The sequence below is a fragment of the Fukomys damarensis genome, unplaced genomic scaffold, assembly GCF_012274545.1.
Source record: "Fukomys damarensis isolate Sample0158 unplaced genomic scaffold, DMR_v1.0_HiC HiC_scaffold_11, whole genome shotgun sequence".
NCBI lineage: Eukaryota > Metazoa > Chordata > Mammalia > Rodentia > Bathyergidae > Fukomys > Fukomys damarensis.
In genome coordinates, this window is record NW_022900923.1 from 12581938 (window position 1) to 12606232 (window position 24295).

The window sequence follows — 24295 nt, forward strand, 5'->3', positions numbered from 1 at the left end:
CGGGACCCTGGTGGCCGAGGGCGCTCCGTACCTACCCGAGCAGGCAGCGGTCGCAGACGACGCCTCGACTTCCCTTGGAGACCGTGTACGCCAAGGGATCCGAGCGGAAGAGCAGCTCTCCGGGACGCAGTGGGGCCACGGCACGCAGCCCGTTTCCCCTGTTGGCGGTCGTGAACTTTTCCACCTTCAGCGGCTCCATCCTCTCTCAAGTCCAGCACCTCAGAGGTCCACCGAGTCCCTCAGCTGACTTCTCGCGGGCAGTCGGGCCCGCGCGCCTGCCCTCTGCGCGCATGCGTAAACCCGAGGGGCAGGGCGCGCGGCGAGGGGCTGTCTCTGCGCATGCTCGGACGGACCCTGAAGGAGGGTGCGCGACGCCTGGACTGGCAGCCCAGAAGTGTGATCTTAAAACATTTTGTGATGATGATTTAAATGCACACAGCAAAGTGGAGAGAACAGTGTGGTAAACGGTTTACTCTCCATTAGATCAAACAGTTCTTAGCGTTCTGCCAATTCTGACCGCTCACTCCCTATATGTGTCTGTATATGTCTGTACTGTGTCATTAAACCTGTACGAAGTTGTGTTGTTGAACCGTTGAAAGTGGTAGACATCATGACACTTCATTACTTTACATCATAACATTTCTTAGTTAAATACTTTTATATGTTCACAGAATAAAAAACTATCCCAGAAGGATGTGGTGGTGCATGCCTCTAGTCCCCACCCTTAGGAAACAGGCAGGACGATTGCCATGAGTTCGAGGCCAGCCTGGACTACATAGCGAGACCTGTCTCAAAAAAAATTTTTTTTAAAGGGTCCGGGGATCTGGCTCAGCGGTTCGGTGGCCTGCCCCCCAGGTTCAATCCCTGATACCAAAAAAACAAAAAATTATATATATATATACACACTATCCTGTAAGACTACAGTATCATCACACCTGAGAATGCTGTACATACTAGCAAGTTTTTTTTTTAATGATTTTAAGTGTTAAGGTTTGTTTTGTAAGTTTTAGGGTTTAGTTTGTTAACTAGAATCCAATGAAAGGCCCTGTCTCCCCACACCACCACCACAACACTGAGCTTTTTCAGAGTCTAAACTAGGAGTCTTGTAAAATGTTGCACATTTTTTTCATGGTCTCAACTTACTTTTCTATCCCCTATATTTCCCATAAACTGTGGGCTAAATCTAAGTGTCATAATCTAGAGGTTATTCTGTTTTATTTTGTTATGGTACTGGAGACTGAAACTGGGGCCTCTACACTGAGCTACATCCGTAACCCTTTTTAATTTGTTATTTAGAGACAGACTCTTGCTAAGTCACTAAGTTGTCCAGGCTGGGCTCGAACTCAGGATCTTCCTGCCTCAGCCTCTCAGAGTGCTGGTATTACAAGTATACAATAGCACTCCTGGCTCAGAATCTAGAGTTTTTATTTGACTTAAGTGAAACGTTATGTAGAAAAAATGCAAATATTCTTTGCCTCATAATATATATGTCATGTCAGAAGGTACCTACAAACAGTTTACTCTCCTATTAATAAAATTAATCAGCCAGGCCCAGTGACACCCAACTGCAATCACTGCACTGGGGAGTCTGAGACAGGAGGCCCACCATGAGTTCAAGACCAGCCTGTGCTGCATTGTGAGTTGGAGTCTACCCTGAACTACATAGCAAGACCCTGGCTCAACAAACAAACAAAAATAAATAAAATAATAATAACAAAGTTGATCAGACTTTGAGCTGTACCAGTTGTTTAATATCCTTCAGAGATGGCCTTATATGTATCTGATAACATCATGCTTTCATCTCCTTCTTGCAATGCACACTCATTCCCACCTCAGGGTTTGCCAGGCATACAACGCACTGCAGTACCACCAAAATAAGTAAGTAAATGTTAAGGGAAAAAATAGCATCATCTACTTCAAGGAGCAGGGCATGGTAGTAGTAGACACCTATAACTCCAACACTTGGGAAGCCAGGCAGGAAGATCTCAAGTTTAAGGCTCCCTAGAATACACAGTGAGATTCTATCTAAAAAAAAAAAAAAAAAAAAATCCAGGTCTGGGGATTTAGCTCAGTGGTGCCTGCCTCTCAAGCAAAAGGTCCTGAGTTCGATTCCTTGTACCTATTTTTTTTAAAAAAAAGTTCCTCTAGGCTTGGGAAAAAGCTTATCTACCATGTAAAAACCCTGGGTTTGATCCCTCACAGTGAAAAAACAAAAACAAAAAAATGTTTAAAAGTCTCACAAGTTGTTTGTGGTTAGAATTGATCTGTTTGATTCAGAGTCCAAATGTGGTTTACAAATGGCAACCGGTGAATTGTCTCTTCATCTTGATTTTCTTCTAGTCTCTATCAGGGCAGTAACTGTTCTCGGTTAGATGTTTGGATATAGGATCCAGTTCTTTTACCAGAGGCAGCAGAAAGAGAATGCTCACCCAACAGCTACTGCCAGAAGAGTTCATCTGTGCTAGTCAGAAAAGCCAGTGGCCAAGAAGCTGCCTCAGGAAGAGGTGTCTATTTGGATCCATTGTGACAACATGGCCCAAGACATTTGACCTCAGAAACAAGCAATGGGCAATATGAATTTCCACCAATAGATACTTGCAAGAGACAGTTTTTTGTTTTTGGTTTTGTTTTGTTTTTTGAGACAGGGTCTCACTATGTAGTTGAGACTGACCTAGAACTCACTATGTAGCGCAGGCTGGTCTCGAACTCACAGCGATCCTCCTGCCTCAGCCTCCCAAGTGCTGGGATTACAGACTAAGGGACAGTTTTAGTGTACAAAATCCTACCCTGCACTCTTAATGCTTTGTGCACAGCATGCAGAGATCTGAAAAGTGAGTGAATGTCTAGGTCCCAGTCCCTGCTTTGCTAGGGATAATGAGGCTTGTGTTGTTTGCCTGTGTGTGGTGCACCAGTGAGGGAAGGCCTGAGCTCTCAAACTAGAAAATCAGGTATTAAAAAGGTTCAATGGTTGGGTGTAGTGGCACATGCCTGTAATCCCAGGATTTGGGAGGCTGAGGTAGAAAGATTCCTGTGAGTTCAAGGTCAGCCTGGGGTACAAAGTGAGACTGTCTCAAAAAAAATTTTGTTTTAATCATTATTACAAAGAATCTGCAGCCAAAATTATCACAGAGCTAGAGCTGTATAACTGTTGATAATAATATGTACATTCCTGCATTTTGCGATGTTAATGCTATTTAAAATGTAAAATTTGAGCCACTATGGTAATATAAACCTGTAATTCCAGAACTGTAAGAGGCTGAGCCAGGAGGATCAAAGGTTCAAGTCCAATCTGGGCAATTTAGAGACTTAGTGAGAGCCTGTCTCAAACTTTAAAAAATAAAGAGGGGCTGAGAATTCAGGGCCTGGGCACATGCCCCTAGTCGCAGCTTCTTGGGAGGGTGAGGCAGGAGGAGTGCAGTTGTGATTTTTGTTCTCATTGTACTCAAGTTTGTATTTGTTGCTTTGTATCTTTTATGGGGGAGGCGGGTACTGGCAAATGAAAGCTGGCTCTTGTGCATGTTGAGTCCCTACTTTTCCACTGAGCTACACCTCCAGCCCTGTACTCTTTTTCCTTCAAAGGGATTCTACACACTGGGCACAGTTGTTCACACCTTTAATCTCAGCTTGTAAGTCCCAAGCCCCAGGTCACAAATTTGAACAAGTTTGAGTCTAGGCAATTTGGTGAGACCTTGTTTCCGAATAAAAAATAAATAGGTTGAGAATGTAGCTGAGGCAATATTGTGCTTCTGTGTTCAAATCCCAGTACCTGGAGAAGAAAAGTAGCCCCTCATTAACAAAAAAAAAAAAAAAAATGAAAGCAGGGACTCAGAGAGATACTTTACACTAATGTCTATAATAGTTTTATTTACAGTACCCAAAAGATGGAAACAACCACAGTATATTAACAGATGAACGCACAACCACAGTATATACCACAAAAGACATGTTAAAAAGAAATTGAGGGGCAGCACTGGGGAGGCTGAGGCAAGAGGATAGCCACAAGTTGGGAGCCAGCCTGGGCTGCATAGTGACTCCAAGGCCAGCCTGAACTGTGTAGTGAGACGTTGTCTCCAAAAAGAAAAGGAATTGGGAGTGGGCAGGGTCTCACTTGTAACTCAGGGTGCCCTCAAACTCTCCATCCTCTGGGCTCAGTCCCACAAAGGCTGGGATTACAGGCCTGCATCACCACGTCCTGCCTAAAAATGGAATTCTGATATATGTTACAACACGAGTGAACCCTGACAACGTCACGCTGAGTGAAGTATGTCAGGCACAAAGGGACAAGTTCTGCACGATTCCACTTATATGGAGTACCTAGAATCGATACATCGACAGAGACCACAAGTAGAACTGCCAGAGGCTGGGGAAGGGGAATAGGGAATTCGTGTTTGAGGGGGACAGTTTCTGTGTGAGGTTGTTGTACCCAAGTCGCGAAATCCCCAAGAAGACCACCAAGGAGTCTCTTCCGATGCAAACACAAGAGGAGTTTATTGCAAGCTCGAGCTTGGACCCTCAGGTGTCACCGACACAGCGGCTTCAGACCGAGAGCCCAGACCCATCTATGACGCAGGATTATAGAGGGTTGGGGAGGCTCTCCCTTTTTATAGATGCTATTTTTATCTTTCGCTTATTCTTGGATATTTGAGGGGCACTGGGAAGGCACTTACGGAAAATTACTAGTACCTACGTTCTGACAGAACATGTGATTATCTTAAACTGACTAATGCCATGATCAGTTCCTATTGATTACCCTAAGCAGGGATAAGCAGGAGAGATTCACTTTTAGATCATAAAAAGAGGAACAGAAACACAGGGTGGAGGTAGCCTAAAACAGAGAGCTGCCCTAAAAAGAGGAACAGAAACACAGGGAGACTGTCATACAGAATGGAGTTATACAGAGTGGAATTTTTGCAGCTCTGTTCTGGGCAAGAGGCACAGAGAGAGCCCACCTTGACCTGAAAACTTGGTCCTTACAAGGTGATGAAAAGGTTTGCAAAGTACACAGTGGTAAGGGAAGCACAAGAATGCAATGAACTTAATGTCACTAAAATGGTAAATTTTATATCACAATAAAAATAGGACCCTCTCCAACTCTATAGTCTTAAACCCACAAAAACTGGATCTAATGGAATAAACAATTCTGTAATAATACAATGTTCATTGTATAGCAAGAATAACATAGTAACCAATTGTCTTATTGCTCCATGGGAGATTATTTAACTCTTATAAAATGTTCTGCTTTCCAGAATTCTAAATAATGCTTCATGAACACCAGATTCCAGATCTTCTCAATGATAAAGATAAAGATGGCTGATTCAACTTCTTTTTCAAGACTATCTTACTACATTGCCAAAGCTAACCTGGATCTCCTTGGCTCAAGTGACCTTCCAGCCCCAGCCTCCCAAGTACCTGCGATTACAGGTGCACTGTGTCTGGCTTTCAAAGTGTTTTTGTTTTTGTTTTTGTTTTGAGACAGGGTCTCATGTAGTTCAGGCTGGCTTCAAACTCGAAGCAACCCTCCTGCCTCAGCCTCCCTAGCACTGGGATTGCAGGTATGCATCACCTTACCCAGCTCAATAGTATTGAAAGTTGCCTGAGATCACATTATGTTGAGATGTACAAAGGAAAGGAATCTCAGAACCCCTAGGCTCTCAGTTATTACCTGTGCTCAACAATTATTATGGAATATCTCTCATGTGAAAGCAGCAAAAAAAAAAAGTCATTTAAAGAGTACTGAAAATGTTAGACTGGGTTCATACTGTATAAAGCATATACTACATCACTACATCATATATAAATCATATATAATAAGTTAATCCTGGGTAAGATTCTGAAACCATCTTTCTACAAGTCTGAGAAAATATTTAATTTCTCTAATTAAAAAAAAGTGACCCTTTTGTTTTCCAAAGTAATCTAAAATGAATTTTTAAAATACACAAAACTCAGTACCTTCTTGCCCTACTTTTTTCATCATTTTCACATCCTTGCTCTGTGTTTGGTGCTGACAGTGGGAGGCTTTGCACATGTTAAGCGCATGTTGAACTCAGCATATTCATAGTCCTCACCTGTTATGGCTTGTGTCTAGATGTCCCCCAGAGTCTCACGCAGTCACAGGTAGGGCTTTTCAGAGGTGGCTAGATCTGGAGTGACACTGGAATTGATTCATGGTACAATGCTAGGATTGAGGGTGCTGAGATTAAGGGTGTGAGTGCTACATATCTTAAGAGCAGGTAGCCTGAATAAGATACAAAGGACAAAAAGAGGCTTGTCACTTGTCACTTGCTTGCTTTGCTACCATCTGCCCACCATGAAGTGTATCTTCTTTTTTGTTTTGGTACAGGGGATTGAACTCAGGACCTTGCGCTTTTGAGACAGGTGGCAGCACCACTGAGCTAAATCCCTGGCCCCCTGTATCTTTTCTTTGGTGTCGCTCTGTCATGTCACCCTGCTTTGGAGCCAGCTGATTATGGAATCTCTACAAACTGTAAGCCAAATAAATCTTTGCTCCTTTAACTTTGGGTGTCAGGTATTTTGTCTCAGCGACAAGAAAAAGTAACTAAGACATCTTTGCATTTAATGAGCTCATAAAAAAAAAATAGAGCTAGGTGTGGTGGTGTATGCCTGTGATCCCAGCACTTGGGAGGCTGAGGCAGAAAGATTACTAGGAGTTTGAGGCAATCCTTGACTATATAGTGATTTCAAGACCATCTTGAGTTACATAGTGATACCTTGTATCAAAAAAAAAAAAGATCCTCATAAAATGCCTCAATTCCCCATAAACTCTAATTGTTAGTTTTACAAACTATTAGCAAGACAGAAATTAAATGGTAGACATAAATATTTAATATGGAATTACCCAGCAGTTTTAGTCATAAAATTAGTGATTGTTTAGCCAAGAATTGCTGGATTATTTTTAAGTCTTTTACATATCTCATCAGGAAATTAGAATTATTCTTCAAGCACTTGAATGGTGCAAAAATCCACTCAATGGACAAGAAACTCTTCCTTCTATATTATGCTCCAGGGCTTGTGGCTTGGAAACCAACTAGTCATCAATTCATAAGCATGTTGATTTTGCTAGCTATATCAGATAGTTACCGGAGTAATATAAGAATGGGATCCTGTTGATCAGTGTTACTGAAATAGTATTCCTATCAGGAGTCTTCATGGAAAGTACTAGAATTCCATCCCAAAATAGTTTAACACACTTTCACTGGTTTGAATCACTGGTGGAACATGCATGACTGTCCCAAAGGGCAGTTTGACCCAGCAGTGTTACATGCATGACTGTTACATTGGGAAGCATTGGACAGTCCCATCAGTGGTACATGCTGCCCTACAGTCATGTAATCATGGCTCTTTGTGAAAGTATTAATACAAATATTTGTGACCTCTTTATGAACATATTAATACAAATATTTACCGTTGTTTCTTGTTAATTCTGAGACTTCAATCTACGACCACCCACCTCACCAAACACAACTGTTCTTTGGAACAAGTCACCTGATCCTTATTACCTGAGCTCATAGGATGATGACAGGTGTCAAGCCATCTGAAAGTTGGGCACTGAGAACTGGGTACCAGATGATGCATTTTGGAAAAGGTGTGGTCACTGGCCAGCAGTCATTTGATGTGGGATGAGTGAGGAATGTGTATGATGGGCTCCCCCTACTCATTTCAACTGAGAGAGTTGCTTACCCAAGCAACTAATTCAGATTTTATGAGAATCTAAGACAGGCATTCTGGGGATCTATCACTGCCATTGGAAAACCTACTTACTTGACTACAGCCAATCTGGCCTTTGCCTGTCTAGGGATTGGGCATACACATACACATACACAGTGCCAGCTAGTGAAAGGACCCATGCTTGTGTTGGTTGAAGTACTGTAGAGGATCTTTTCTTTTTCGGTTGGTAAGACATCTAGGCTTGAGTCTTGGAGTTTACATTCTCCTTGAACTTTTAGGGATAAAGGTGGTCTCTTTGATACTGATTAGGTCTCCATAGTCATCCCCCATGCCAACATGCACTTGTGCATGGAGGCCTGGATCCTCAAAACAGTGATGTTTTGAAATGAGTCTGGAGAGATGACTGGGACATGGAGTATCTCACGTCCTCTCTGAATGCATTTATAGAATACATAGCATAATGGTGGGTTGGGATTGGGCCTTGTTGGAGTGGGGTGGAGTACACACAGTGCTAGGTTCTTTTTAGGGCCCTCCTGAGGTAGTGTAGGAGAAAGGGGCCCATAGGCAGAGAAAGAACGGAATAGGGCCTCATTAAGCTTTCTAGCAAGTCCTGACTAAAAAGAGTTAAAACCTTACTGGAGGGAGCAATTAGCAAGACAGGTAAAGCTGATAAGCAGAGCACAGAGATAGCCAGGTACATTAACCAAAATAGCTGCCCCTCCCCACTTCCAGTAAAATGCAATGGAGACAAAAGGGTGAGAGGGCTACCTATCTTATTTAGCATAATATACATAATTATATAAATTATATTAATAATATTATATAACTATATTAATATATAAATTATATATAAAATGTTCTCTGGGGTCACAATATTACTGCACTAGATACACATGCATCTCCTTACTTAATCACTAACTCAACTTTGTATGTAAGCCCCTCCTAACCAACCTATAAATCCCAGAGATAAGGCCCTGAGGACAAATAAGTTGGAAAAAGTCAAAGTCCACTCAGGAAAGTGCAGGTAGGTAATGGTGCCCAGGTTAGGTTTCTAGGGCCTAGGATCCATCTACAACAGGACCAGGAACAAAGGACCCTTGGGAATCCATCTTTTACATGGAGCCCCCTGCCCCTGCTGTCTTCTGCTTTTTCTTCCTTACAAATAAAGTGTCTTTCCTCATTTTAAACTCCATCCCTTTAATTCGCTACTTGTGCTATTTATGATTCTAGTTGGCAGCTTATCCCAGAAGAGCAGCAGTACACAGCCCTGGACACAACAGCAGGACAACATGGTGGAAGCCTCAATGGAGGGTGCTCATCTGGGGGCAGGAACCCTGCAGAGTGGCATGGGAAAGTAGGAGAGGCACGAAGGGATCTGCATGGGAACAGAGGGACCAAAAAGGGGGCCGAGAGACCTGAGCCTAGGGAGTGGGACACCCCAATGGAAGGAAAGTTCCTAGGAGAAATGGAGGGAAAATGAGAAGACACTTAAGCATGATGTAACCCCAAACTTCCAGCTCACTAAAGGCAAACTCGGGTAATGAAGTAGAACAATCTGAAAGCCACCTAGCTAGACTCTATGAAGTGGTGACAGCAAAAGTAACAAAGCAGATAAATAAATCTTTAGAACAGGAAACATTTAAACTGAAATCCAGATTAAAAATTCCATTGAGGGCCACAGATTTAGTGGTTCTGCTACCTGTCTTGCAAGCACAAGGTCCCAAGTTCAATCCCCCACACCAAAAAAAAAAAAAGAAAGAAAGAAAGAAAGAAAGAAAAGAAATTCCACTGAAAGTAGATGCAGCAGAATGAACCAATGTGAGGACAGAATATCAGATACGGAAGACAGGATTGTGGTTTGCTATCATGAAAATAAAGATTTCTTTAAAATATCAAGGGACCATGAAAAGTCAATCCAGCAGCTGCTAAGATGATGCAAAGAAGAATAACATAAGATTGATCAGTCAATGAAAAAGCAGGAGAAAGCACAAATGACATAAAAATCCGTTTACAGAAGTAATGGCAGAAAACTTCCCAAGCAGGGGAAAAGAATTTGACGTACAGATAAGCAAGGCATATAGAACACTAATTAGATGTAAAAAATCTACACCAAGGCATATAATAGTCAAGATTCCAGAAATTTAGCACAAGAACAGAATATTAAAAGCTATGAGAGGGCCAGGGATTTAGCTCAGTGGTTCCGCCTCCCACCTTGCAAGCACAAGGACCTGAGTGAGTTCAATCCCTGGTACCAAAAAAAAAAAAAAAAAAAAAAAAAAAAAGAACCAAAAAACTATAAGAGAAAAGAAACAAATCCCCTACAAAGAAAGTCCATCAAAATCATAGAAGACTTATCAACTCAAACCCTCAAGTCAAGGAGAGCTAGGAGTGGAGTATTTCAAGTCCTAAGATTGATATACCCCACAAAACTATCTTTCAAAACTCATGGAGAAATAAGATACTTTCATGACAAAGGAAGAAATGCATGACCACAAAACCAGCACTGCAAAATGTTCTAAAGGACATTTTAGAGAGAGAAAACAAGGACTACAGCTCCATAACCTCCAACAGAATGAATCTACCAGGCAAGAAGGCAATTAAACGGAGGGGAGGAAAGGAAAAAAATCACAAGAAAATAACATGACAAGGATAAGTCAATACATATCAGTTTACATATCAATGTAAATGGTCTCAAATTATCAATCAAAAGAAACAGATGAGGGCCAGGGATGTAGCTCAATAGTGCCACACCTGTCTGACAAGCAAAAGGTCCTGAGTTCAAGTCCCAGTACAAAAAAAAAAAAAAAAGGAAAAAAGAAAAGAAACAGACCAGCAGATTAAGGAGCAAGATCCAATGATATGCTATATACAAGAAACACATTTAATTCAAAAAGAAGGTCATAGACTGAAAGTCAAAGGATGGAAAACAATACTCCATGAAACAGGAACCTGGAAAAAAGAACAGGTAGCTATTCTATTTGCAGACGAAGTAGATTTCAAGCCAAGAGTGATTAAGAAAGACAAAGAAGGTCACTACATTCTTATAAAGGAAACAATTCAAGAGGAAGAGATAACAACTATAAATATATATGCACCAAATACGAGTACACCCAATTATGTAAAACAAATAATAGACACAAAAAATCAAATAAACCCTAATACAATTGTAATGGGGGATTTCAATACCCCATTGCCACAAATAGATCAATTAGACAAAAATATCAACAATGAAATATTAGAACTCAACCAAACTTGTGAACAACTGGACTTAGTAGATGTCTATAAAGTGTTCCACCATACAACATCAGAATACACATTCTTCTCAGCTGCACACAGGATGTTCTCCAAAATAAACCACATATCAGCACATAGGACATACTTAATACAAAGGAATTAAAATTATCCCGTGCATATTATCAGACCACAGTGCAATGAAATTAATGGCAAAAGAAACCACAAGAACCTCATAAACACATGGAAATTAAATAAGACCCTCCTGAACAACCAATGGGTCACAGATGAAATTAAAGAAATTAGTTTCTACAATTAAATGATAATGCCAATATAATAGACTTGAGAGTTATGGGATGCAATGAAAGCCCCCATGAGGGAAATTTATAGTGGTAAATAGCCATATCTGAAAAACAGAGTTCAAATAAACCTAATGGTGAACTTCAACCTCTAGAAAAGGAAGAGCAAGCCAAACCCCAAGCCTGTACAAGGCAGGGGATTATAAAGATCAGAGCAGAACCAAGACCTGTCATGTAAAGGTACAAGATCCCAATAATGAATGTAACTGTACTGTTTTCCTAAAATGTACCAATAAACTCAATGGGGGGGGGAAGATCAGAGCAGAAATCAATGCAATGGAGACTAAGGAAACAACATGAAGAATCAATGAATCAAAGGATTGGTTCTTTAAAAGATTAAGAAAGATTGGGTCAGGGATTTAGCTCAGTGGTTCTGTTGTCTGCCTTGTAAGCACAAGGTCCCAAATTTAATCCCTGATACCAAAAGAACTCCAAAACTAAAACAAACAAACAAAAGATTAAAATCAACAAACCCTTGGCCAATCTCATCAAAAGAAGGAAGATTCAAATCCATGGAACTAGGAAGTTAAAGGGCGAAATCACAACAGATTCTGCAGAAATCCAGGTCATCAATACCCACTTAGATAAACTGTATTCTAATAAGATGGAAAACGGAGAAGAAATGGACAGGTTCATGGATACATATGAATTACCAAAGCTGAACCAAAAAGATCTAAAAGTTCTGAATAAACCAGTATCAGTTAATGAAATTGAAGATGTAATTAAAAACCAATAAAGAAAAGCCCAGGCCCTGACGGTTTCATTGCTGAGTTCTAAAGAAATTTAGAGAAGACTTATGCCACTACTTTTCAAATTCTTTAAGGAAACACATTTTAAATAATTGCTGGATAATTATAGAATTTCAAGGAGACCACATAATAAAATTCTTTTCTGTTTTGTACAGAGTAAAGCCATACAAGTAACATGTTACATGCAATTCTACAATTTGGTAATGTGAAGACAAATGATAAAATATTACATAGTAAAATGCTCTCTTCACTTTGAGCCCACTCATATATAGCATACTTATGTTATTTTCTGTTACTCTAAGTACCCAAGCTAAATCACCTTAAATGATGAAAAGGTTTGCCTGTTAGTTTCAGAGGTTTCAGTCCATAGTTAGTTGGCTTTTTGCTTTGGGGCCTGTGGCAAGGCAGTATGTCAAAAGTTGTAGTGAGTGTAGAAGGAAATCCTGTTCATAGCAGGTAGGAAGCAAAACAAAGTGGCTGTGGTCTCAATATCCATTGGCTCCAACAGCACACACCCAGTGACTTAGGTTCCTTCTACTAATGCCTGCTTCCTGAGTTCCTTCTACCACCTCCCAAGTGTCACAGGTTAGGGAACAAATTTCAACACATGGCCCTTTGGGAGACATTCAAGATCCAAACTGTAGGGCTAGGGATGTAGCTCAGGGGCCAGGGATGTAGCTCAGCAGTGCTATACCTGCCTGGCAAGCACAAAGCCCTGAGTTCAATTCCTGGTACAAAAAAAAAAAAAAAAAAAAAAAAAAAAAAAAAAAAAATCCAAACTATAGCAACATTTGTCCAAGCCTTAATAAATTAAGCTGATAGGAATCTATCTCCCACCTTGTGTTCCCCTTTTCCCTTCTCAAGGAAGCCCCACATAGTATCAGAATTCTGCTTCCCCAGCTTCTCTGAAGCTGACCTGACCTGACGTCATGCCTGTTTACAGACTGCAAAGTTTTGGATATTCTGGATTTCTCAAAGGATTAACATGGAACAAAAAAGTTAAGCTTTCTTGGGGCAGTTTGTTGTGACCACAAATATTTGTTTACACAATATGCTTCATTATTTATATCTTCTAGTGAGTAGAAATTGAAAATTTTTTAAAAGACACTAGGGAGTGAACCCAGGGCCTTGTAATTACTAGGTAAGCACTTACCACTTCCAGTTTTTGTTTTTTGAGGTCTCATTATTTTGCAGTGTTAGTGATCAAACTCAGGGCCTTATCACTGACATACCACCAGTTTCCAAATTTGTGAAAAATTTAAATTCTAGTTTGTTGAAGGCAGCCTCTTGCTACAAGTATGGAAAGGGTAAGAAAACACTATCCAACATTTGTATCTCCTGCTTTGCTATTTTTCTCCCAAATCTTTCATTTACTCCTTCCGACAAGTACCACAACCTAGAGTCTATTACCCATGTGAAAACCAAGGCTTCCTGAACTTTGGCATTCCTTTTGAGTCTATGGTGAAATATGCTTCAGAAAGTCTAATACAGCAGTGATAAAATGGATTAGATGAAGAGGTAGTGAAGATGCTTGAGGAGAAATCCAGGCATAAGACACAAGGTTGGGGAAGAAACTCAGAAGCGAAGACTTTAGAAAGATTAAGAAGGGGGTGGGATTTAGTTCAGTGGTACCTTGCCTGCCTCACAAATGCAAGGTCCTGAGTTTGATCCCTGGTACCACAAAAAAGATTAGGAAGATAAACTGGGCAAGGTCGTACAAACCTATAATCCCAGCATTTGTGAGGTAAAGGCAAGGGGATTTTGGAGTTCAAGGCCAGCTCAGGCTACATAGTGAGTTCAAGTTTAGCCTGAAATAAAGAGACCTTGTCTCAAACCCCGACTCCCACCCCTAAAAAATTCAGTTGGAAGTTAGATCATAGCATGAATCTAAATGGAATTAAAATATTTCTGCCAGGTATTGGGATTACAGGTGTATGTGTCTGTGTGGGCACAAGTTCACCTGCGCTACCACACCAAGCCACTTAAACTGAACTTTCTTGATGGAACAAATATGCAGGAGACAATACACAACAAAAGTTAAGGTGGTGTCAATTAAGCATTTCATTTAAATATCAAGAGATAAAAGAAAGCCATCACAAAATATTAACTAAAATACTTTAATTTCTAAAGCTATTAAAATTTAAATAATTTCATTGTACAATAACTGGTAATAGCGTCAGCAAACAGAAAGGTAAAATAAATGACTCAAATCAGTTTACCTTTTTTGGTACCAGGGATCAAACTCAGGAACTTGCACTTGCGAGGCAGGTGATGGCACCATTGAGCTAAATCCTTGACCCTAATTTTCTTTTTAAATTTAACACAATATAAACTCTTCTGTCCCACCCCCACCCCCCAGGAGGAATGCAAATTTGAGTAAGGGTAATAGGGGAACATTTAAATTAAATACAATGTAAGACATTTGGCCAAAAGAATATTTAAAAGTAAACCAAATTTCAATTGGTTTATTCCTGTTATGTTTACAGTAGATATAGCATTTTTTAAAAGTTTTAGTGCCCTGTGATTTCACAGCCTTGTGAATACATACTAAGCACACATTTTACAACCAAACTATACCCCCAGCACTATGGTAGATAGGAATTTAAAACAAAACCAATTAAATCTGATTAATCCACAATAAACAGTTTTCCTTTTATTCAGTTGTGAATAAAATAGCAGTTTTAGCCAATGTGTCAATAAGAAGTTATCTTCTATTGAAAAGATGTCCACTTTTCAATGCAGTTTTTTCATGTGTCACGTTTTCCAAATAAACTGTTCAGCTAATGTCTTGACAGTCTGCTGCTTAACACTCTATATTTTCTAGGACTCTGTCATATAGCCATTTATTGTCATTGTCACTGGAACATTCTATAGTCTCAAAAAGGTGTTTATAGTCCTGAGGGTAGACTTCACATGATTTAAAGTTAGTATTAATTCCTGCTTCATTCAATATAGCCACTGGATCATACGGAGTCAATGAACTGCAAAAGAAATACAAAATAAATGTGCTTAATGCTTTTTCATAGTAACAATGTTGAAAAGGATAGCTTCTAAGTCCAATTTAAAATGACTCATATACAATTAAGCTTATTTCAGAGCTTAAATATATTAAATTTAAGTTTATTTTTATTCCTTAGGTCCACAGCTAACTTCTAATGAAAGTAACAAATTTAGACTTTAACATATTCTTATCAATTCTTACACAAAATTCATTAGTTTATATATTTGGAGACAAGGTCTTGCTTTGTAGTTTAAGCTTGCCTCAAATACGTGACAATCCTCTTGCCTCAGCCTTCATGGCTGAGGCTGTAACTGCAGAACAGTTACACAGTATAGAGAAGGCCAAAGGTCTATTCCCCAGCACTGCCAAAAAAACCCTGTATCTGCCAACTCTTTTCTTTGTCTTGGTCTTTAATTTATGTGTGGGCACGGTGTGGTACTGAAACCAGGGCTTCTCGAATGCTGAGCCACACCCTTAGCCCTACAAAAATATTAACTCCACCAAGGTTCATGCAAAAGTTTAATAAGTACCAACAGCTGGCTATTTGGCCTATTTTTCTGGTATTGAGCACTGAACTTAGGGGTTAGGTAGACTGGGCCAGTCTACTACCCCAGAACCACATCTCCAGCCCTCTATTTTTGAGACAAGGTCTTGCTAAATTGCCCATGCTGGCCTTCAGCTTGCAACTGTCCTTTGTCTGCCTTCTGAGTAGCTGGGATTACAGGTATGTGCCACAGCATCCAGCTTGTTTGGGAGTTTTAAAGGAAGAAACAATTTTTCACATTTATGTTGCAATCACTGGTGGTTAAATAAAAAACAAATTTTTTTTTTTTTGGTACCGGGGATTGAACTTGGGTCCTTGAGCTTGCAAGGCAGGCCACCGAACTGCTGAGCTAAATCCCTGGCACAAAAATTTTCATATATTAGCAAAACAGCATCAATAAACCACTGACAATAGCAAACACCTGTAATGCAACAGTTTGTGAGAAAATATTTGCAACATTTTTAGATATAGACTAGATTCTTGGCCATATTAAAGATTTCCAAGGGAATTTCTGTACCACGGAGTTTATCATACTTATTCCTTATTCTCCTATGACATCTACATTCAAAATGGCCACCACCACAAAGTGGCAAAATGAAAAATAGGTTATGTTTATTGGTCTATTGCCAATTTTAAAATTGATTTTTATAAAAATATTGCCCAGTCAACATCTCATTCACTTATATATTAAATGATGATCAAATTAATTACTTTGAATAATTATAGGTTGTTGATTGTGCACAACTTTATGTATCAGCCCTATGTAAAAATTATATAATGTAGCTACTAACAGCTATAATTCTTTGTTTTTATTAAATAGTTTTGACTGGCCTTGAATGCAGGATGTAGCCCAGGCTCTCCCTGAACCTGTGGCAATCCTCCTGCCTATCTCGGAATTACAGGCCTGTACCACCATGACAGGCATAGCTATAATTTTTGTAAGTTTTAGATGGAAACATAAAAATTCGTCCAGGGCAAGAAAACCATGGTGGTATGATGAACCACTCTACTTTGGCTAGAAAACAGAACCATGGAATACATACAATAACAAAAAATAGATGGCAAATATGCCACAGTAATCCTGACTGTTCTCCAAAGCAACTAGTGGTGAGCAGGTACTTGATCCTATAGCTTAACCTCCAATGAAGATAGAACAACTCATGGGAATTCCTGGTTGCCTTTTCAAAGAAGGAAAGTAAATAGGGGCTGGGGAATTTAGCTCAGTGGTTCCACCACCTGCCTCACAAATACAAGGTCCCTAGTTCGATTACACACACACACACACACACACACACACACACACACACACACACAGAGCAAGTAAAAGAGCTGGGTGTGGTGGCACATGCCTGTAATCCCAGAAATCGGGAGGCTGAGGCAGGAGGATCGCTGCAAGTTCAAGATCAGCCTACATAGTGAGTTCCAGAGCAGTTTGAACTACACAGTGAGACCCTGTCTCAAAAAACCAAAAAAAGAAAGTAAAAGAAACTCAGTGAGAGAATATACAAAATATATTTTTCTCAAAATGTATACCAAGGAGAAGAAATATATAAGTGTAACAGGGGTACATCACAACTTAGTCAAAATAAGTAGACTAATAAAAGATTGGCACATAAAATCGCTACTTTTATATTGGCTTTTATTCTTTACTTACTGTAAATGATGTGTCAGAAAGGCACTGCGTCTCCCAAAACATTGCTTTACCATGTGAAAAAATATATCGTAGTTAATAGGAGTTAAGTATTTGGTGAATAAATTTTTACGTGGAATGATCTGAACGAAACACAGGTTTTGATATTTTGATGAATGCTGGAGAAAACGGAAAATACTGTTAGTCATAAAATATTACCAGAGCAAAACTTATTTAAAACAGCTTAACTTATTCCTTCACTGCTTCTGCAAAGATGCAATCACCACGGTTCCTGAATGCATTTTCTTGTTGGGTGTATCAGGAATGCAAGCTCTCACTCTGCTTTACCTGGGCCATCTCAAAGCTGTTTGGAGGGAGCAACCTAGAGGGACTGATGCTCTTTAGGTTGTATCTAATTGTTTTTTGTTGTTGTTGTAGTTTTTGTTTTTGGTACCAAGGATCAAACTTGGGTCCTTGTGCCTGCAAGGCAGGCGACGGAACCACTGAGCTAAATCCCCAGTCAAAGTTTATATATTAAATTGGCCTAAAGAAACAAAGTTTTTGGTATTATTAAAAAGAAAAAACTGTATTATATATGTTTGTTCATTTTTTGGATAAAACCCCAACGGTATCCAAGCCAAAGTGCTTGAGACTATATATAAATTATGTGCTAGAAATAGTGTGAAAAAAAAAAAAACCCAAAAAACCTAAAATCACCATGATAATTGATCATTTTAAAATCAGATAATTTCTAAACTCCTTATTTCCTTTTTCTTATAGTGGTAAAGCAAATGAGATCTTCAGACCGAGCTGATATGCAAGTATAAAGTCATTAGTATCAAGCAGGACTTTTTTTTTTTTGGTACCGGAGATTGAACTCGGGTCCTTGTGCTTGCAAGGCAGGCCACGGAACCGCTGAGCTAAATCCCTGGCCCTTCAAGCAGGACTTTTGAACTGGGTCCAAAAATTGTTTTGAGCCAGGTGTGGTGGAGGATTCCTGTAATCCCAGAACTCAAGAGGCTGAGGCAGGACTGCCATGAGTTTGAGACCAGCCTGGACTATACAATAAGTTCAAGGCCAGCCTGAGCTACAGAGCAAGATTTTTTGAATAATTAAAAAAAAAGACTTTTAAAATTTTAGTTAATATATTAGAATTTCATAAGTAGTTTATCTCTAAATAGAGGACGTCTTATATCATCACATTAATTCTTTAAACAGGAAAAAAATAAAATAAAAACTAAAGACTCATTTCGTGGGTAAGAACCAGTATATACCTATTAGTGATTTCAATCACATAAGAAATTACTAATACCACAAATTTGATTAAGAGTGCAGAATTTGGTTTTCAGCTTATCAAGTTAGATGAACATTTATTCCAATCTCAGAAATGCATTTTAGATATAAGCTTCATTTTTATGCTTCAGCATATTCCCACAATACACTTTAAAAGGAAGCATATTTTTATTTTAAAAGAGATAAATAAATAGCACTCAAGAGGCTGAGGCAGGATTGATGCGAGTTCAAGGCCAACCTGGGTTACAGTGAGTCAAGGCCAGCCTGAACTGTGCAGTAAGACAAAAGCAAAAAACAAAAAACAAAAAAACAAAAAAACAAACAGAAAAAGTCAGAGTCCAATTTAAGCCTATTACTGAGGTAGCATCTTACTACAGAATAGCTAATAAATGTAACTGTTTCAAAATAATTTCAGTTTGGTGCTGGAAAAACTAGCTTTTCACTTGCCGAAGATTAAAACTAGACCCATTTCTTTCAACATGCACTAAACTAAAATCGAAATGGATCAAAGATCTAAATATTAAACCAAAATAATTTCAGTTTATTAAAAATAGTGAACTCTGTTTAAAGGACACAGTAGTTATTCTAAAGTTTTTATTTTCTTAAATATAGAATACCAGATAATCTCTGAGAAAATAAAGAATATTGTATTAAAGGAGAAAAAGGGAAAAGCATCAATGTGCTTTTACCTTAAAAGATGGTACTCCTTTCTTGTACAAGTCACATGTTGGAACACATGCCTTGAAAGCAAAACACAAAACATTTCTTTTAGTTCTCCCTGGTCAAAGCACCCACATCATGACTGACCTAAAAATATCACGTTTAGCCAGGGTGGAGTGGGGCATGCCTGGAATCCCAGCTCAGAGGCTGAGGCAGGAGGATTTCAAATTCAAGGATAGCCTGGGCAACTCAGCAAGACCGTGTCTCAAAATAAAGTCAAGGGCCAGGGATTTAGCTCAGTGGTTCCACTGAAGGCCTTGTAAGGCAGGGTCCCAAGTATGATCCCCAGTGCCCCCCCATAAATAAATAAATAAACAAAGTTGAAAGGGCTGGTGGTGTAGTCAGTGATGGAGCACCTCTCTAGCATATGTGAGATCTAGTATTCATTCCCCAGGTGGGGGAACAAGCTGAACAAGAGGATAATTAAAATCCAGGTCACTCTCTAACTGGATTTAAGAAAAACACCGGATAGCTGCATGATATATCTCTCTGATTTCCATACTAGAGTCATGGAAATCATGCTACTTTAAGGACAATTAGATCAGTACTGAGAATTTTTTTTTGCCCTACGTTAGAGCAAAAGCCTACTAATCAAATTGATTTGAATATGTAAGGGCATATAAGAGACAAATAAAGACCTGTCAGTCTTCAAAAAACCATTCTTTTTCATATCTAACACTTGCCCGCCTAAGGAATTCCAGGCAGTTTCAGGAATGTCATTTTAAGTAGAGGGAGGCAAAGAAATGGCAAGAGTGTACAAGGGCCCTCCAGTTTCCCACAACCTGGATCAGGGCATGGCAGCGACAGCAGAGGATACTCACTTTTGATGACTAAAGCTACAGCACAGAAAATCTGCAAGACCCTGGGAATTTAGTTCAACAGTTACTTGACAGTTGAAGATTTCCAAGGGAAGAAGTGCTAACAAATGTTGGCTCCAGAAAGACCTCCTTTTTGCAGGTTAATAAATGAGAAAACAGGTCCTTTGAAGACAAATACTAAAGGGCTGGGGATTTGGCTCAGTGTGCCGCCTTAAAAGTGCAAGGTCCAGAATTGTATCCCCAGTACCAAAAACACAAAAAAGCCACCAAACCCAAATACTAAGGAACAAGAAGGAAATACTAGAATTGTTATTTATTTTCATTTTCTGTGGTATTGGGAATTAAATTGTGGTCCTCCACACTGAGCTAGATCCCCAGACATTTCAAAACTTTCACTTTGAGACAGGGTCTCACTAAGCTGCTACTTTGCCCAGGCTGGACTCAAACTCGCAATCCTCCTGCCTGGGCCTCCCAGGGCTCTGGAATTACAGGCAGGTACCACCAGCCCTGGCTGAAAATATTATCCTGTAAATGAAAGGCCTCAGGAGGCCTCTAAGAAGAAACCAGCTGAAAGCTCTGAGAATAGAAGAGGCTGAGATGAAAAGTCAACAGGATAAAATGAGCTCAATGGAGCAAGGAAGGGATTTTAAGAAAACCAAATATTACAGTATGAAGATCACAATATACAGTAGAGGTAGAAAGCAGGATCAGTGATGCAAACACTAAATATAAAAAGATTGCTGGAATAATTGGAATGAAAAAATGAGAAGGAACAGGTTAGACACAAAAGTCAAGGATCAGACATCCAACCTAAGGACCTCAGTACTTTCTGGAGAGAGTTGGAACAAAGCTCAATTAAGGTAACATTCTTAACACTAATATGCAGACAGAAGGATTCAATATGTTCCCAGACAAAAGCAGGGAAGACACTACATGAAGATAAATATAATCCAAAACCAGCCTTAGCAAATCCAAGGCCTATAAAACACACGACGAGAATCATTCCTCGTGTCTGCAGGGGACAGATTCTGGGACTCCTTCCAGTATCAAAACCTGAGGCTCCTCCACTCCCAAATGGCACAGTATTTGCATATCTGCTTACCTACCCCCTACACTTTAACTCATCTCTAGATTACTTATAACACATAATAGGAATGCCACGTAAGTAGTTGTTATCATGTACTGTTTAGGAAATAACAAGAAAAATATCTGTTCAATACAGTCACAATTATTTCTTATGAATATTTTCCATCCAAAATTGGTTCAATCTGTGGATAGTGAATGGACACAGATGGCTGACTGTCTATGCCCTTAAAAACTACGTGAGCCAGGCGTGGTGGCGCATACCTGTAATCCCACCACTTGGGAGGTTGAGGCAGGAGAACTGCCCAAGGTTAAAGGTCAGCATGGCTACATAGTGAGTTCAAGGAGAGCCTGTACTGCATAGTGAGACCTTGTCTCAAAACCAATCAATCAAGGAATTGTTTCATTGTATGATCAGTATTTTAAAATTAGTTGTTACAAGTCATTGTGCCAGCCTGGCAAGCTCAATGTCCTGAGTTTGATTCCCAGTACTGAAAAAATAATAAAAAAATTAGTTGTTACATAATTCACATTTTTGTGTTCATGTTAAATCTTTGAAATCCAGTATATTTTATACAATTGTAGCATATCTCAATTCTATACCGATTTCCCATATTCCATAGCCACCTCTGGCTTCAAGTATTGTGTTTTATGGCATTAAAAAAGATGAGTATTAAAGTCTTTCATGCCATAATTATCCCATTCTCTTATTTTTAATCAGAGTATGTATTGTCTTTGTTGTTATAGTATGAGTGAACTATGTAGCTGAGGCTGGCCTTGACAATTTTTTTTTTTTTTGGTAGCGGGGATTAAACTCGGGTCCTTGCACTTGCAAGACAGGCCACCGAGCTGCTGAGCTAAATCCCCAGCCTGACAATTTTTAATTGACAAGGGAAGTGAGCAAAACATGAATTTCATCTGTTTAGTTTTTATAATGTGGCTATTAAAAAACATAGAGATACCTATGTGCTTCACATAACATTTCTATCAGACAATGCTTGTCTTCCATAGGAAATTAACTAAAAAGAGGAAAGCTATAATGAACTATTAAGTAGCCCTTAAAAACTTAAGAAAAAGCTAAGTGTAGTGACACATGCCTGTAATTTCAGCACTTTGGGAGGCCAAGGAAGGAGGATCACAATTTCTAGCCCAGTGTGGGAAACTCAGTGATTAAATGAGAACCTGTATCTAAAGAAAAGGGGGACCAAGGATGCATGTAACTTAGTGCCAAAATTCAATCCCCAGTTCAAAAACAAACACCTCCAAACTTTCAAAAAGTGTTTAGTGACAAGAGCAAAAGCTTATAACTATTATCAAGTGAAAATAATGAGATACAAAACAATATAATCTTCACTACACAAAGAAAAAGAACAGCACTAAATATATGCTACATATGTCATTTATGACTTCTGGGTTACAGAATTGTAGTGATAACTTAAAAAAATTAACTTTTATGTCTTCCTTTTTGTTGAGGGGGAGACAATACAGGGGACTGAACTCATGACTTTCATAATGAGCTACACCCCCAGCTCTTTTATTTTTAATTTGAGACAGGGTCTCACTAAGTTGCTACGTTGCTCAGGCTGGGCTTGAATTTACAATCCTACCTCAGCCTTTCTCTTTTTTAAAAAATATATTTCCTGTCCAGGTGTGGTAGTGCATGCCTGTAATCTCAGCACCCAAGGAGCCAAGGCAGGAGGAGTGCTGCAAGTTTAAGACCAACCTGAACTGCACTTCGAGACCTTGTCTTAACACATTCACCCCAAGTTTTCCTAATTTCAATTAACATATCTTATTTTTATGATAAAAGAAACAAGTATGTACCACAAAAATACTCAGTATCACAAAGTTAACCTGCCCTATTACCTTGAACAGTTGGAAAAAATAATCTTTTAATCTTTAATATGTAATCTCTGCTTACTAACCTCTCTGAAATATAATACAATTTTTTCTTGAAATGCAGAAGGATTTTACTCACCTTGTAGAGAAGCTTAATCTTGCAAGATACTTGCCAAAGCACACTTAATACATGATACAAGTCTGGATTTGTGGGATCTGCAGCTAGTTTCTAGTAAAAGGAAAATAAAAGTTGTGGATTTAATATATAATCTCACAGCTTTTAATATATATATATAATATATATAACATATATACATTATATATAACATATATATTGTATAATATATATAATCAAATGTTGAGTCTTAGTAACACCTAGAAATTAAAGTTAAATATTAGAATTAAGTACAAAATCTTAACCATAACTAGTTTCAGTTCTTCCACTTTCATTTTCAACACACAAGTACCCTTAAAATTCACTGACTTCATTTAATTGAGTGATCAGATAAAATCTCATTAAAAAGCTGAAATAAAAATAACAACTAATAATTTAGCTAAGAACATGAACAAAGCAAAGTAATTCCTATCCTATGGCTCCTGTAACACACCAGAGCAGAAAGCATTAGCAAATGATGTGAATAGTTAACTTGTGGCTTGTACTCTGAAGAAGGATAAGTGGGTCAGAAATACTATGTATCACATGGGCTAATAATTTTGAGTTAAGAACTGTTATGGCTCAGATGTTACCTCAGTGAATGAAAGGGAAATCATATACGACAAAGCGCACAGTAGCTAGGTGGGGTAGTGCATGTCTGTAATCCTAATACCAGAGAGGCTGAGGCTGGGGGATTCATCTGAGTTCAAGGTCACCCTGAACCAGAGTCTGACTCAAGGTGGGGGGGACACCACAGTAAAAGAAGTGTCAGCTATGTGAAATATTCCTAGTACCTGATAAAATCTGAGGAAACACTTCTATTGCTCTGCGTTTCCTTCTTTTATTTACTGTTCATAGCCTCGAGGATCTGAGCCTCCTACTCTCTTATGGACTAGTCAATACTTATTTACTATCTGTCTAGAGGAATAAATCATCCCTTCATTTTTCACCCTACTATCCCAGCCCATAGCTCCATATGTAAAAATAAACACTTCCATTGCACTGATCAACAGGTTGATAACATGATGCATTCTTTGCAGAAAAGAAACATTACTCCCACATCAATAGCATGACTTCAGGAGACCATCTTATTACACGGAATAAAAAGTAAAATTTACAAGAGGCCATTATTTTGGACCTAACATCTTTTAATAGCATATCTTTTTTTTTTTTTTTTTTGGTATCAGG

The 24295-nt window shown here is 39.0% G+C and overlaps 2 protein-coding genes across 3 annotated transcripts in view; both read right to left on the bottom strand.

Annotated features, from left to right (window-relative positions):
• Positions 1-274, bottom strand: part of Smyd3 (SET and MYND domain containing 3) — a 690610-nt gene extending 690336 nt beyond the window's left edge. The window contains exon 1 of the mRNA XM_010642624.2: positions 36-274. Within this exon, the coding sequence (XP_010640926.1) occupies positions 36-199 (164 nt within the window). The 5' untranslated portion in view covers positions 200-274. The remainder of the gene's footprint in view (positions 1-35) is intronic.
• A 14045-nt stretch (positions 275-14319) lies between these two features.
• Tfb2m (transcription factor B2, mitochondrial) overlaps positions 14320-24295 on the bottom strand; it is a 19140-nt gene continuing 9164 nt past the window's right edge. Inside the window, exons 5-8 of one of the 2 annotated variants that reach the window (XM_010642630.2) lie at positions 23093-23182; positions 19183-19233; positions 17225-17379; positions 14320-15006 (exon numbers count right to left, since the gene is read on the bottom strand). In XM_010642630.2, the coding sequence (XP_010640932.1) occupies positions 14829-15006; positions 17225-17379; positions 19183-19233; positions 23093-23182 (474 nt within the window). In that variant the 3' untranslated portion in view covers positions 14320-14828. The remainder of the gene's footprint in view (positions 15007-17224; positions 17380-19182; positions 19234-23092; positions 23183-24295) is intronic. The other variant, XM_010642631.2, reaches the window with a different exon arrangement.